Source organism: Aotus nancymaae, unplaced genomic scaffold (assembly GCF_030222135.1).
Source record: "Aotus nancymaae isolate 86718 unplaced genomic scaffold, 86718_ANA_hifiasm-v0.15.2.pri h1tg000014l, whole genome shotgun sequence".
Lineage (NCBI taxonomy): Eukaryota > Metazoa > Chordata > Mammalia > Primates > Aotidae > Aotus > Aotus nancymaae.
The window spans coordinates 70,755,431-70,771,847 of NW_026988425.1; the positions used below are offsets into that span (position 1 = coordinate 70,755,431).

At 35.0% G+C, this 16,417-nt stretch overlaps 1 protein-coding gene across 1 annotated transcript in view; it reads left to right on the forward strand.

Annotated features, from left to right (window-relative positions):
* SCAMP1 (secretory carrier membrane protein 1) overlaps positions 1-16,417 on the forward strand; it is a 104,936-nt gene that overhangs the window by 48,839 nt on the left and 39,680 nt on the right. Inside the window, exons 4-7 of the mRNA XM_064376069.1 lie at positions 5,801-5,896; positions 7,077-7,185; positions 9,303-9,431; positions 13,998-14,157. Of these exons, the coding sequence (XP_064232139.1) occupies positions 5,801-5,896; positions 7,077-7,185; positions 9,303-9,431; positions 13,998-14,157 (494 nt within the window). The remainder of the gene's footprint in view (positions 1-5,800; positions 5,897-7,076; positions 7,186-9,302; positions 9,432-13,997; positions 14,158-16,417) is intronic.

Below are 16,417 nucleotides of genomic sequence, written 5' to 3' on the forward strand. Positions count from 1 at the left end.
GACTGGGTAATTTATAAAGAAAAAGAGGTTTAATGGATTTACAGTTCCACATGGCTGAGGTGACCTTACAGTCATGGTGGAAGGTGAAGAACGAGCAAAGGCATGTGTAGCATGGCGGCAGGCAAGAGAGCCATGTGTAGGGGAACTCCCCTTTATAAAACCATCAGATGTTGTGTGATTTATTCACTCTCATGAGAACAATATAGGAAAGAGCCATGCCCATGATTCGATTACCTCCCACCAGGCCCCTCCCATGACATGCGGCAATTATGGGAGCTACAGTTCAAGATGAAATTTGGGTGGGGACATAGCCAAACCATATCACTTGGTTTTAATGTTTGTTCCTCTACTTTTGCCAGATGTCTGAGGTCACTACCAGCTCTGAGAGCCTTTTCAATGAAAATTGGAGGTTGGATTATCTTGCCTATGTGGGTAGTATGAATTTTGACCTGAGATCTGCAAGTTGGTAGGTTTTTTTTTTGAGACAGGGTTTTGCTCTGTTGCCCAGGCTGGAGTGTAGTGGTGTGATCTTGGCTCATTGCAGCCTCCGCTTTCTGGGCTCAAGCTATCCTCCTGCCTCAGCCTCCCAAGTAGCTGGGACTCCATGCATATGCCACCCACACTTGGTTAATTTTAAAATTTTTTTGTAAAGCCGAAGTCTCACTGTATTGCCCAGGCTGTCTCAAACTCCTGGCCTTGAGTTATCCTTCTACCTCAGCCTCCCAAAGTGCTGAGATTACAGGTGTGAGCAGCCATGCCTGGCCATTGGTAGGTTTATGATTAGGAATTCTCAGGGAAGATTTCCCATTTTTCTGCCTTTTACATCCAGAATTAAGGACAAGACATGGAGATATTCCCATCTTTTTTGTTGTTGTTCTGTGAAACTGCGTTTTTCTTACTCATCCACTGAAACGGTTGCTTTTTAGAGACTCCTGGCTTTCTACAGGGATCTTGGTCAGTCCCTTACCTTGTACCAGCTCCAAAGCTTTGTATAGTTTACTAGTGCAAGATGGATCACTAGCAATTTGGTGAATGGCATGGCATCAAGACTTTTCTTTCTTTGGCTTTAGTAGTTTCTGATTTCTTGCCTCCCAGGATTTCTTGTTGCCTTAGCTGTGTAGTTACAATATTATTTAAATAAAATTTGGTTCAATATTTTAGGTGTTATGTACTAGAGGGGATCTCTACATATGGGTGATCTGCTGTATTGTAAGAAATGAGTCTTGAGTGGCTTGTTATAGATAGAGAGAGACAGAGACACACATATATATATAGAGAGATACACACACACATACACTTGCTTATCTGTGCCAAAGCAAAAAGTTGGAAATGAACTAGGAACCATCATCATAATAGGTATTTAGTAGTGATGAAAAGAGGTCATCCTCTAGAACTCTACTTGGCTTGAGATGGCTAATCCAGTATGTTGTGGCTGAAGAAAATACTGGGTCTTTAACATCTACAGATGTGAAGAATTATCAGGATAATAACTACAGATTTATATCAGTGCCGTTAGAGATTTGTAGTTCTCCAACATTTCTCTTCATTGCTCTACCACAAGCAACTATGACCTTAAATATATCAAATTAGTAGCTCTAACTCTACCTTCCTCCTTATCTACTAATTTATTCTATTTAATACTTTGTGTTATTTAAAGTAATACAGCATTTATAGCAAGGTTTCAGCTGGGTGCATTCTTGGCTAATTTATTCTGTGTTTTTCCTGAAGCATGCTGCTGCCAGGTTGATTTTGCCAGGCATTTTATTAATATCTGGTCATTGTATTATTGTTGGTGCTTATTAAACCAAGATGACAGGACTTTAGGGTCATGCTTTTTCTCTTTTTGCTAAGCGAAGTTCTTTGTTACTGATTCAGATAGCAATTCTAAATGCTATGTGAACTACAATATATGTAAGAATTATTATCTCACTTAAGGTACCAGGAGCTCTTTTTCTCTTTCTTATTTTTTTTCAACTTTTTAAGTTTTGGCGTACATGTGCAGGATGTGCAGGTTTGTTACATTGGCAAACGTGTGCCATGGTGGTTTGTTGCACAGATCAACCCGTCACCTAGGTATTAAACCCAGCATCCACTAACTATTCTTCCTGATGCTCTCCCTTCGCCCCATCCTCACCCCCACCACCGGACAGGCCCCAGTGTGTGTTATTCCCCACCATGTGTCCATCCGTCCTCATTGTTCACCTTCTCCTTATGAGTGAGACCATGCGGTGTTTGGTTTTCTGTTCCTACATTGGTTTGCTGAGGATGCTGGCTTCCATCTCCATCTGTGTCCCTGTGAAGGACATGATCTCATTCCTTTTTATGGCTGCATGGTATTCCATGGTATATATGTACCACATTTTCTTTATCCAGTCTATCATTGATTGGCATTTAGGTTGATTCCATGTCTTTGCTATTGTGAATAGTGTCAAAATAAACATACATGTGTATGTGTCTTTGTAGTAGAATGATGTTCCTTTGGGTATATACCCAGTAATAGGATTGCTGGATCAAATGGTGTTTTTGCCTCTAGATCTTTGAGGAATCACCACACTGTCTTCCACAGTAGTTGAACTATTTTACACTCCCACCAACAGTATAAAAGCATTCCTTTTTCTCCACAGCCTCCCCAGCATCTGTTGTTTTCTGACTTTTTAATAGTCGCCATTCTGGTTGGTATGAGATGGTATCTCATTGTGGTTTTGATTTGCATTTTTTTAATGATCAGTGGTGTTGAGCTTTTTTTCACATGTTGGCCCTATGAACGTCTTCTTTTGCGAAGTGTCTGTTCATGTCTTTTGACCACTTTTTAATGGTGTTGTTTTTTCTTGTAAATTAGTTTAAGTTCCTTGTAGACTTTGGATATTAGACTTTTGTCAGATGGATGGATTGTACAATTTTTCTCCCATTCTGTAGGTTTTCTGTTCACTCTGCTGTTAGTTTCTTTTGCTGTGCAGAAGCTCTTTAGTTTAATTAGATCTAATTTATTAATTTTGGCTTTTGGCATTTTTGTCATGAAATCTTTGCCCATGCCTATATCCTGAATGGTATTGCCTAGGTTTTCTATGGTTTTTATAGTTTTGGGTTTTACATTTAAAGGACCATTGGAGAAGTTAGGATTGATTAGCTTTAGTTTTTCTGCCCATTAATATGAGATGTTGGGTACGGGGGAAAAAGCAGTTGGAAAAGAGAGTTTGTAATTATTTTAGTGACAAAAGATTATAATGGAGACTTAAAAAATACAAGAAAACGCTCTTAATTGCACTACCCAGAAATAATGCCTATTAACATTTTGATATATTTTCATCTTATTTTTTTATATGAAATTGGGGTTATATTATATATACAGCTTTGTTTTATAACTTATTTTCATCACTTATTTGTCCAAGCTTCCCCATCTTATTACATATTCTTTTAGAACTTTTTTTTTTCTTTTTTGAGACAGAGTCTTGCTTTGTCACCAGGCACCAGGCCGGAGTGCAGTGGCACGATCTCAGTTCACTGCAACCTCCGCCTCCTGGATTCAAGCATTTTTCCTGCCTCAGTCTCCTGAGTAGCTGGGACTACAGGTACGCACCACCATGCCCAGCTAATTTTTTTTTTTTTTTGTATTTTAGTAGAGACAAGGTTTCACTGTGTTGGCTAGAATGGTCTCGATCTCTTGACCTCGTGATCTGCCCGCCTCAGCCTCCCAAAGTGCTGGGATTACAGGCATGAGCCATGGCGCCTGGACCTTTAGAACTTTTAAATAGCTGTATTATATATTCTACAGATGTATCAGTTTATCTGTTTCCCTGTTGTGTTGGATATTTGGGGTTATTTGTAACCCTTTGCTTTTGTAAATAAAGCTGTAGTGAGCATTCTTGGCATACATACATTTGAAAATATCTTGGATTATTTCCATAGGATATTTTTAAAGACCAGATATTCATAGTACGTGGGGTATAAATACTTCTATGGCTCTTGAAATATAATGCCAAATTGTGCTCCAGGATTGCTACATGTGCTAGTATTTTATAATCTCACTTTTCAGTGTGTGAGAATATCCATTTTACCACATCTTTTTCAAAATGTGGTGGTAATCCTATGATAATAATTATTTATTTTAAAAATAATTAGGTAAAATTTGCATTTCTTTGATTACTAGTGAGGTTGAAATTTTTTATATGTTTATTTTTGTTTCGTATTTTGTAAACTGTCAAGGGTTTTTTAAAATGCAGTTTTTTTCAGTAACGTGTTTATTTTGTATTGATTTGTACCTAGTGAAATATATTAACTAATTGTTGTATATGTTGCTTATTATTTAGATTTTGTCATCTAATCTTATGAATGCTGTATATCATCAAAGTTCTAAATTTTATGTAGTCAAATATATTACTTTTTTATTATGATTTCTCTCCCCAAATCTTCTCTGAATGTTTAGAATGACTTTTCTTAACGCCAAGATTAGATAATGCCCTCTAGTCCATAGAATGTATTTTAGTGTCTTTATAGTTGTTTTTTGTCTTTTTTTCATTCAATTTTTAATCCATTTGGAATTTTATTTAGATACATGGATTTTGTTTTTTCCTCTCCCAATTTAAATAATTCTCCCAACTGCATTTATTGACGATTCTGTTTCCACTGACTTTCTTGGTCAGTGCTTTAATTTTCATATGTACCACCATTGTTGTTATTAAATTTTAATGTAATTAAATTTGTCAATCTTTTGTGGTTTGTGTGTTTTCTAGTCTTAATCTGACAGATGCTTATTGAGCATCTACTATGCTTCAGGCACTATTTTGGGTACTTGGGATAGATCATAAACAAAATATGTAAGATTTCTAGAGTTCACATGCTAGAAGCTCAAGAAATACTCATTAAAAAATTCCATGAATTTTTTCCTGGAAGTTTTTAAGTTTTGCTTTTTCAGTTTTAGGTCATTAATCTACCTAGAATTCATTTTTGTATGTGATGTGAAGTAAGAAATCTAGTTTGTTTTTTTTCCCTGTATGAGTAACCAGTTATTCAAGTACCATTTATTGATTAACACATTATTTCTTCACTGTTTTGTAGTGACACCTCTGTTGGGTATAAAGTTTCTTCATTTGTGTGGGTTTGTTTCTGTGTCTGTTTTGTTTATAGGTACATTTCTCTGTCTTTGCATCTGTATTACACTCTTAATTACTGTGGTCCCATAATAAGCCTTGATATCACAGGTCTTCCTGCTTTATTTATCTTCAAAATTGTTTGACCTATTTTTAGTTCTTTCCTTTTTTTTTTTTGAGATGAAGTCTCACTCTGTAGCCCAAGTTGGAGTGCAGTGGCTTGGTCTTGGCTCACTGCAACTTCTGCCTCCTGGGCTCAAGCGATTCTCGTGCCTCCACCTCCTGAGTACCTGGGATTACAGGCGCCTGCCACCACACCTGGCTAATTTTTGTATTTTTAGTAGAGACGGGATTATGTTGGCCAGGCTGGTCTCCAACTCCTGACCTCAGGTGATCCACCCACCTTGGAAAGTGCTGAGATTATAGGTGTGCGCCAACGCGCCCAGCCTCTATTTTTTTACATATGGTATCCTGGAGGAGAGTGTTTGTAGTGTAGTGTTAAAAGTAGCAACCCAGTTGTAGAGTTGAAAAATGAATGAGTTGGAGAAAATGGAGATGGAGAAATTTCAGCAGCTCTTTGCCACACACTTGACTATGAGAGGCAGGGGATGAAGAGAGACAGAATTTTGGATTTTATTGGTATTATACATTTTGAAATAAGTTAAAGTTGGATCTTTGTGTTACATAGTTTGTCCTTCTGTTAATCATTCTAGCCTCCAGGCAGCGTGAAGATGCCTAATGTACCCAATACACAACCAGCAATAATGAAACCAACAGAGGAACATCCAGCTTATACACAGATTGCAAAGGTTAGTTCATGTTAATTGTATATCGATAACGTTTGCTTTCAGAATAAAATAATTCTTTATATGGTTACATTTCTGTTGCTTAATTTTTAAGTCACTTTGAAGTCTGGATTTGCTGTCTTGTCATTCTTCAAATACTCGTTTCTCTTTACCAGCTTAGAACATTTGCTTTATTCCATTATTAGGAATTACTGAATTTGTGTATTATCTTGGTCTACAATTGTATAGTGAAATTTTTATTGCCTTTGGTCTCACTTTTTAATGCAGACTACCATTAAGGTAAAAGTGATGGAATAATAGATGTTATTGGGAGAGTGTTATAATGATAAAGTAACAGACAGTGTTAGGAAGTAGAAGTTGGCAAAAATCTGAGAAAAAAGGAGATTAATAAGATGCCTGATAACATGTAAGGGCAAATTGAGTCATAATTTCTTAATCACAACCTTTCACCTCATTCTCCTATAACATTTAAGATATTATAAAATATTCTTGCATTGACAGCCTTACATATCATTTAATTTGATTTATAGGAGACAATTCAGTTGCCCTTTCATCTGTTGTCTGTTTTCCTCAACTGTTCCCATTGCCTTTGTTCTTCACTGATTTAGGCATAGAGGTCATCTTAATTTCATTTTCCAGATCACCTGAGGTTTCTGACTACTTTTACTAAGAGCAGTTTTTCCTGTCCTAATGGAACCAACATTCCCACTGAGGCTTTTCTTTTCTTTTTTTTTGAGGCGTGATCTTGGCTCATTGCAGCCTCCACCTCCTGGGTTCAAGCAATTCTCCTACCTCAGCCTCCCAAGTAGCTGGGACTACAGGCTCCCGCCACCATGCCCGGCTAATTTTTTTATTTTTTAGTAGAGACGGAGTTTCACCACGTTGGCCAGGATGGTCTCGATCTCCAGACTTCATGATCTGCCCACCTTGGTTTCCCAAAGTGCTGGAATTACAGGTGTGAACCAGCACGCCTGGCCCCCACTGAAGGTTTTTAGTGGTTGAAAGACCAAATGTACCAAATATCCCCATAATAGTTTCTGTTAACTATGATCTTCAGTAAATTCCTATACCTTGGAAGCACTTTTGAATTAGGTTTCTCTCATAGTAGAGAAGGAGTTAATATATAAATGTTAAAATATTTTATATTTCTGACACTATTTACTTACTGATATTTTTTATTTAGGAACATGCTTTGGCCCAAGCTGAACTTCTTAAGCGCCAGGAAGAACTAGAAAGAAAAGCCGCAGAATTAGATCGTCGGGAACGAGAAATGCAAAACCTCAGTCAACATGGTAGTATCCAAATAAATTTAAAACAAAAATAACTTTTAAATACTTTACATTATATACTAGCTCCTAGGTCATTTGACTTGTGGATAAACCCTGTGCTGTTTTCGTGTTCTAATCAGGAGATCAGACACAGCAGATTGCCTGCTTGAAACGCTGTAGCCTTCTGATCTTGGCTGATTTGCATAGTCTTTTGTTGATAGAGTAGAACAGTGTTAGCCTCATCACAAAGAAAGTGAATGTGAATATGATAATTTTGGCTTATTCTAAGGCCAGGAGCCTTTGATTCTGCACTTAGGCCCTCCTTGGTTCTATTGAACCTTTCTGAGTACATTTGCATGTTACCCTACATTTGACTCTTACCTGATTTATTCAGGTCAGTTTCAGATTATCTGCTCCAGTCCTCACAAGTATTTTGTCAAATCATGTTAGAAAAATTGGAAACCTAAAGTATTCATATGATGCCAAAGAAGTAAGTGGTGAATTGTTTGCAGTGAATTCTATTCAGTTTCTGCCTGCCAAAGATCGCTTCAAAGGAGTCTCTTAGTGAAAGCTAGCAGTCTCTGGGTAAGAAGAAATGAAAGAGCTAGATAACTCATTGTTAGGATGTCTGGGATAGTGATGCAGTGCAAAGCTAGAACAATAACAATATATGGAACTACTATTTCTTTTTATCTTAGAATGTGTAAGTGTAGGGCCTGGTGAGGACACATTTATCCTGGGTCATTTTCTTAGAGGTAGCATCTACAGAAGGAGAAACTAAAAGTTTAACTGGGACCAATGTTTCTGAAGTACCTGTAACTAAAATCTGTTTAATTTCTTTAGCACTGGCAAATACAGACTATTTCTATGAGAGATGTTTTAGTAAAGGCAGTAACAAAGAGTAGGAAATCAACAATTAGACTGCTGTATGTTAGTACATTTTAGTATTTTCCCCCTCTTAACTCATATTTAAATCCTCAATACAATCCTGTGAAGGGTGGTACAGTTTTTATATTTATTTTACAAATGTGGAAACTAAGGCTTAGAGGAGAGAGTAAGTGCCCAAGGCAACTTTGCCAATAAGTGGCTAGCCACTTCTGGTTCCAGAGCCTCTCTTCTTTACAACTGTTCACTGCTTCTTCTCAAATAGTATGAGATTTGTATGGGAAATGAACTGTATGAAATTTGAGTAGTATGATAAATGGAACAGAGGAGACTCATTGGGGAGAATCAGAAATAGGTCATTGTTCTTTCTACTATAAAAATTATCCTGGTCTGGAAAAAGTACATAAAATTGAATTTTTAAAAATTGTGGGATATAACATCTAAAGTTAGGAAATGGCCTTAGGTGCTGTTTTTACCTCCTGTTTTTTTATGTTTTGACTTCTTTAATTTTTATTTCCCCCACCATTTTTCAAGTCTTACTTTTAATCTGATTTCTTTATATTGACATATTTTTTTCCCCTTCACAGTTAGAATTTGCTTTTCTCTGAGTTTTTAAAAAGGTTGTATGTTTCCTCAGCATCCTTATCATGACTGTTTCATGTTTTCTTTGTTTTAGGGTTTTTGTACATGTATCTTTTGGGTATTTTTTTCCCCCCAATTTTGATTATTCTAAATTTGATTCTTTGGTATTGATTTAATCTTGGACTTAACAGAAAACTTGAAAAAATTAGAAGCTGGTCTCTCTCCACCTGGATTAGGAATTATAACAGAATTATATTTAAAGATTTAAGATGCTAAGGAGAAAATTGAAGTTTAAAAACTGGATGGCCTTTTCATGCCAGCCAGACTCTTGGGAGTGTGAAATAAATCTGTTTTAGGGCAGAAGCACTGGATATGTGCTTTCTTTATATTTCTTGTTTTTTCTATACATAAATGATTCCTGCTAAACATGATACGGTATGGCATGGGAAAATTATTTTACCATCTAATGTACTGTAAGGTGATGATATTCTGAGAAAATTTTAAAAAAAATCTAAAGCTTGTCTTTCAAAGTTCTAGGAATACAAAGCTACAGTATTACAGTTTTTCTAAACTTTTATTAAAATAATAGCGTTTTTCTTTATTATGAAACCAAAAATAAGAATATCACATATTTGTTATAAATAACCTCTTCTTTTTTTACAAAAAATTTACAGGTAGAAAAAATAATTGGCCACCTCTTCCTAGCAATTTTCCTGTGGGACCTTGTTTCTATCAGGATTTTTCTGTAGACATTCCTGTAGAATTCCAAAAGACAGTAAAGCTTATGTACTACTTGTGGATGTGTGAGTATACAACAATTTATATCTTTGCTTAGAATTTATATTTTTGTTGTCAAAATTCATATTTTCATTTCAAAGATAGTATAATAAACCAGTGTGCTTGTTCTATACATAGAGCTTAATAATCATGATTTCAGAGTGAAACATATCATATTTAGTTACTTCAGAATTGTACTATAGGTGACAGTGTAAGTCCTTGGCTAAGAAAAACCTCTCTATTGAGAACTGACATTCTTTTGAGGAGAAGACAACTTCTCTGTCACATGGGTAAAATTTTCTAAGATTCTTTTTCCTTGAAAGATGATATCTTCTAGGCATGATTTGCTTGGAAAAAATTATGCATACTAATTTTTTGCAGAGGAAGACCATTTAAAAGAATTCTGTTAAAGTAGGTGTTAGAGCTATTTTTAAAAAGAGGCATAAACTTATTGTATAAACTAAGTGTTCTTTTTATACCTTTGAGTAGAGTTTACTTGTTTTCAATTGCAATACTTTTGTAATTGAAAGTAATACAGGACATTTTATTGAATGGAACATTAGGATATACATTTGGGGCTGTGATGCTCACATCACTTTGAGTATAATTACAGCTCATGGAATGTTGAAAAAATATCAAGCTGTTAACAGTTTTGCTGTGTGTGCACAGACCTCCTACTTACTCTGTTTCATTTTTATTTCTAACAGTAGTCTCAGCCTTATTTGATATCATGTCAGAAGAGGAGGTAGCTGTTGAGGGTTCTCAAATGCGCAACATCTGGGTTAGTGGGTAATTTGTGGGATACATTCTTGATGGAGGAAATTTGCGTGTTTTTACTTTATGATTAATGAGACTACCTCCCCCTTCCTTAATGGATGAGATAACTTTCCTCAAAATCTTTTAGGAGCATTCTTCATGTATGTCAAGTGCTTTTGGAATATGAGAAATGATTCCTAATGGATAGTCTACTTTTAACTCTTTTAGTTTTTTTTTTTTTTTTTAAGATATTCTTGATCTAGTATCTTTTGCTGAATCATCAGTGTCAGTAGTATATATTTTTAATATTAAATGTCTGATTCCATATATGTACATGCAAACGTTAATCAATATAATATATGCATTTATATTTTATATATGTATGTATTTTTTAAATGGGCAGAAATTGGCCTAGCATTTAATTAATTTATTTATTTTGAGACAGATCTTGCTCTGTCACTTAGGCTGGAGTGCAGTGGGGTGACCTTGGCTCACTGCAACCTCCATCTCCCGGGTTCAAGTGATTATCGTGCCTCAGCCTCCTGAGTAGCTGGGACTACAGGCATCTGCCATTGTGCCTGCCTAGTTTTTGTATTTTTAGTAGAGACAGGGTCTCAAACTCCTTGCCTCAAGTGATGCACCCGCCTTGGCCTCCCAAAGCGCTGGGATTACAGGCATGAGCCACCATACCCAGCGGGCCTAGCATTTTAGATGTGTTTTTTGACATAGTGAAAAAATATAAATATATATTTTTTGAGATGGGGTCTTGCTATGTTGCCTGGGCTGGACTCAAACTCCTGACTCAAGGGATACTCCTACCCCAGTCTCCTGAGTAGCTAGAACTAGGAAAATATTTTTTGGTGGAGGAACTAGGTGTTAGAATAAAATTATACAAGGAATTTAGTAAATATAGATTAAAAGGGAAGGATGGTTAATTTTAACTAAATGATTATTAACTATCAATGCTGATTATTTCAGAATAGATCTGTTTTGTCTTAGAAATATATCACTTTCTGAATCTCTCAGAAATAACGTAGTTGATTGTAGTTTTCTCTAGCCCTGTTCAGTAGGCATATCTGTCAACTGTATTCAGAAGGCCCATGATTCCAGTTAGGGTTATGTTTTAAAGAAGCATTACCTGGAACAAAGTAATTATTACTATTACCAGCTTAGTAATGTGCCTACATTTTATAGAATATAGCCTGTTTAAATAAATTATTTAATAAATTATTAAAATGTAAATTATCTCTTCATTCGGGTTCTTTCTTCTTTGTAGATGGTAGAAATTACTTTTAGGACATATTAACCTGTTGTTGATTTGGGGGTTGACTAATGCTTTCACACTCAGCCTCAAGGAGAGCTAATATTTACTGAGGATTTACTTTTTGTGGTCAGGCACAGTGCTAACCACTTTATATTATCTTATTATATTAAATCTTAGCCACACTGTGAAGGAAGTACTATATTATTTGGTTTTATAGATAGGAAAACTAAAACTTAGAGAATTTGAGTAACTTTTCAACATTAAATAAGTAAGGAAGGAGGTGTGTATAGAGTCTAGATTTCCAACTTCTACCATCTACAAAGAAGAAAGAACCCAAATGAAGAGATAATTTACATTTTAGGCTGAATGTGAAGAAGATATTCTTTCAAAAGTACTTTATCTGAAGCAAATAATTTAAACTATAAATGAAATGAAGGAGGTAGAAATATTATGAAATGAATCTCAGCCTCTTTGAGTGTACTCTTGAATTAAAAAGGAAAAAATAAAAATAAGCCAGCTACATTAAAGACCATGAGTGAAGATATTACACTGTTATAAAGTAATTTATGTTAGGTGTCTATATTATAATTCAGAACTTATTAAGAATATTATAATAATGGTTGCAAATTTAGATCATCTAATACCAGATTTGAACGCTTAGTGAAGAAAACTGAAATTTTATATGAAGGAGAGTTGTTCAACTTTTAAATCACGTAAAAAAATGGCCCAAAGATTTCTTTATGTTCTGCCTACTCTTGGAGTCTCTAGCATTGATGCATCACTCACTTAAATTGGATTGAAATTAGCAGTATGGAATCATATTTTACACTTACCTTACCTTTCTATATGTTTTTTGAACTCTGCATAAGTGGACAGACTATTCAGTAATTAGTCTTGGACATCTTAGTCTTCATTGGGATATAAGTAAATGATTTATTGATCATGTTTCATAGAAAACATTTAGAAAAAATGTTGTTACACAAAATTAGATTGCTATTTTCAACTATCCTTGGAAGAATTTTCATGAACTTTAAAGCATAAGTATACATATATTTTGTCTTTCTTTCAGTGGATTAATAAATAACCTAATTTGAAAATTGAAATTTAAGGTAGAGTGTTGTTAACGTCTAAAACTTTTTAAGACAGCCGGATGCTATGTAATGGTGCAGAGTAATAATTTCCTGTTTCACAATCTTTTCAATTCTGTTTTTAAGATCTTAATACAACTACCCTCATTTTAAGGCCAAAGGTTTTGAGTAAATGTATTATGAGCAAGCATTCCTGAGAGTTAAAAATCCTAATGGGACTAGAGTAATGAGTAAGAGTGTCTCTTTTGTGATAGAATTGAATGAAATTTTAAAGTTGAAAGAGCTCTTTATTTCTATGGCTGAAAAATTGAAGCTTACAGAGGTTAACTGGCAGGCTTAATATTAGACGATTACAATCTAAGTAAAGTAACTTCATCTGGAGCTCTTTTTTTTTTTTTTTTTTTTTTTTTAACTCTAGAGTTTGTTTACTTATCTAGTGGTTAGGTAAGAGCAAATTTAGGCATCCCAAAATGTGTGTTTATATTTCTGTTTCATTATTAATTTATTTGATTTGTAAAGAGATCTTAAAGTTTGCGATTTAAAAAACTAGATCCAATTTGTTTTTCCCACTTGTTAATTTTAAGTAGTTTGTTAGCATATTTTCATTTATTTGATAATTTACATTTAACATTCTTTTAGCTTATGTAAGAATTTACTTACTATAATAAATTCAGCCTATGAATAAATTTTTTAAAAATCCTTTGAAACACTTATTAATTACATTGGGTCAAAGTAGTTCTTTAGGATCATGGTATAGTTAGATGTTACTCAGATTGTTTGTTTTTGGTCTATCAGGGAAAGCAATTATTAACAGCATATGATGAGTTTGTCAATATCTATTTGTGTTAACCAAAAGAAAAGCCTGCCACAGTAGCTAAAATGCATCATGTTGTGTGGGGGAATGAGGAATCTAATCTAAATCTAATCCTCTACCAAAACACATTATTTTCCCCCCAGGATTTTATAAATGGACAACTCTATGAAGATGAATGAATAATCCTTATACATTGACTCTATAGTCACTGGAAATTGCTACTGTGTTAGTTTTTTTAGTCCGGGTTTTAGTATGCAGTCCCATTCTGTAAAAATATAGTTTTCCTCCTAAGTCCTGGGTCTTTTTTTCCTGGCAGGCATTGCTTTGCTTCTTGGGCTTCAGGTCAAGAGACATCACTGAATGTTTCCTTTTTGGGAAGAAACCCTTAAGGTAGTGCTTCTCTGGTTTAGCTATGTAATTGCCCATGAGGAGGAGAGGGCCAACAGAATTTTTGCCGAACACTACATGTATTAAGACTCGCTTTCCTGTGTATATTCTGTTGTCAAATCAAATATGTAAGATACAGCAATGTTTTGAAAAATATAAATGGAAACATGGGGTAGAATGCATTTGCTTTTAGAAAGTATCTTTTTATTTATAATTTTTTGTTGGATGAATTCATAATTTGAATGTAAACATTTCTTTTTCTATTTTGTTTTCTGATCCACAGTCCATGCAGTAACACTGTTTCTAAATATCTTCGGATGCTTGGCTTGGTTTTGTGTTGATTCTACAAGAGCGGTTGATTTTGGATTGAGTATCCTGTGGTTCTTGCTTTTTACTCCTTGTTCATTTGTCTGTTGGTACAGACCACTTTATGGAGCTTTCAGGTAAAATGTGTGTACTTTACACTCTTTAAAACTTGTGAAGTAAATAATTCATAGTACATGTTACAGAGAAAATTGGCGCATTTTCATTAAAACATTCTTGTTGTATAACATACCTTCAGGAAAGTTGAATATAGCATGCCTGTGTATTCATTGAATTTTGTAAATCATAAAATTCCATTTTTTCTCCCATTTGACAAAAAGACCAAACATGAAAATTAATGATGGAAAAATAAAAACAGTCTTAGAAGTTAATGTTTGTAAAATGTTCTCTTCCATATGTTATGTTTTAAGGAAGATTTTGCTCTTTGCCCCCACCTTCAAAATCCCAATTGGTGCTTACAGTAATAATTTTTAAATGAACCTAGGTAAGGTAAATACACATGCAGTATTTAAAATGAGCCACTTTCACCTAGCAACTTGGTAATTATTTTCTTTATAAGTTCATTTTAGTTTTTTTTTTAAAGACAGCAACATTTTAACAACTATGCTACTGGGTTAAGTATAATGCTTTACATAGTATATTTTAATCAATGGTTAGGGTTAGTGTTTCCTAAGTGCATGTTCTGTGGGATATTAATAGGTGCTGGGGGAAAAAAAAGAGTTCATAAGCTTAGTAAATTTGAGAACAGCTGGATAATAAAGTTAAGCAAGTTTCTTCATTTCAGGATTTCTTACACTCTTAAGTACCTTGTGTGATTTGTGCTTTATGACTTGACCATGAAACCATTATTTTTCTGTGGAGTACGTTGTTGAACTATTGCTTTAAGAAGTATTGGGAAATACTGATTGAAATGATAGTCCTGTATGGGTTCATATATGTAATAGTTTTTTAACTTGTTTTTATTTGCATAAAGTCACTTGTAAATAACGAACCATTTCAATTCTCATGAATAAGGGTAACATTACTAGGATATATGCATGTGTTGTGAAAAGTATATATTAGGGAAATTAGAGGGCCACATTTAAGTGTTCAATATGTTTTTCCATTGCAACCTAAAATCTCTTTAGTTAACCAGAATGAGAGAAAGAGAGAGAGAGAGAGAGACTCACACACACACACACACACACACACACACACACACCCACCCACACCCCTGGAGAGTGGAGAGATGGGTTGGAGAGGAGTGAAAGGGACGTGTTTACTCCTTGCATGATCTGAGTTATCGCTGTTCTTTTCTTCATTATCTAAGTGTGGCTCACAAGGCTTTACTATTTTTTATTTTTGACATCTAATCTCTGCCTCTCCATTACATTCCCAATATGTTATCTATCTGTGATGATGCTGGCTGGTAGGAGTGGGTATATCTTTATGAAACATTTTAAAGAATGATCTGAGACTAGGGATTTTAGATTTTAAACCATCTGTGATTTATGTAGCCAAAATAAATGACTAAAAGCCAGCTTTCTGCCTTTTATTACCTAAAGTCACTTGGTATCTTTTTTTTTTTTTTCATGTTGGCAGTTGAAATAAAAATGCTCTGTGGAACTTTTTTACTTCTATCATTATCCCTAGGCTGAGTTCTTAGTTGCATCTCAGTCTTTTAGAATATATACAAATATATTAATAATCTAGTTTTCACTGTGCAGAGAGTAGAACTGAGAGGAATCCTTTTTGTTGTTGTTGTTGTTGTTGAGATGGAGTTTCGCTCTTGTTGCCCAGGCTGGAGTGCAGTGGTTTGATCTCGGCTCACTGTAACCTCCGCCTCCTGGGTTCGAGCTATTTTCCTGCCTCAGCCTCTTGAGTAACTGGGATCACAGGCATGTGCCATAGTGCCTGGCTAATTTTGTATTTTTTGTAGAGACAGGGTTTAACCATGTTGGTCAGGCTGATCTTGAACTCCTGGCCTCAGGTGATTTGCCCACTTCAGCTTACTAAAGTGCTGGGATTATAGGCGTGAGCCACTGCACCCAGCCCCAAGATGAATACTTTTTATGGGGAAAGTTGAATTAAAGTATTTATAATCATTAATATACCTTCCTGTTGTATATCTTTGGCATTTCCTTATATTGATATATTTACAGGACTTTGTTATCCATAAGGTAGTCTCATTGTAAAAATCTGAAGGAAGATTATATAGCGAAGTTTCAAATGTATGTGTTTTTTAAAGTTAAGTTTATTAGGTATCAGAATTAAACATGAAGTTGTCATTTTGTTATTTATGTAGTTTACAAAGATTGTAACTTGGGGCTGGGTGGGTGGCTCATGCCTGTAATCCCAGCACTTTGGGAAATAGAGGCAGGTGGATCACTTGAGGTCAGG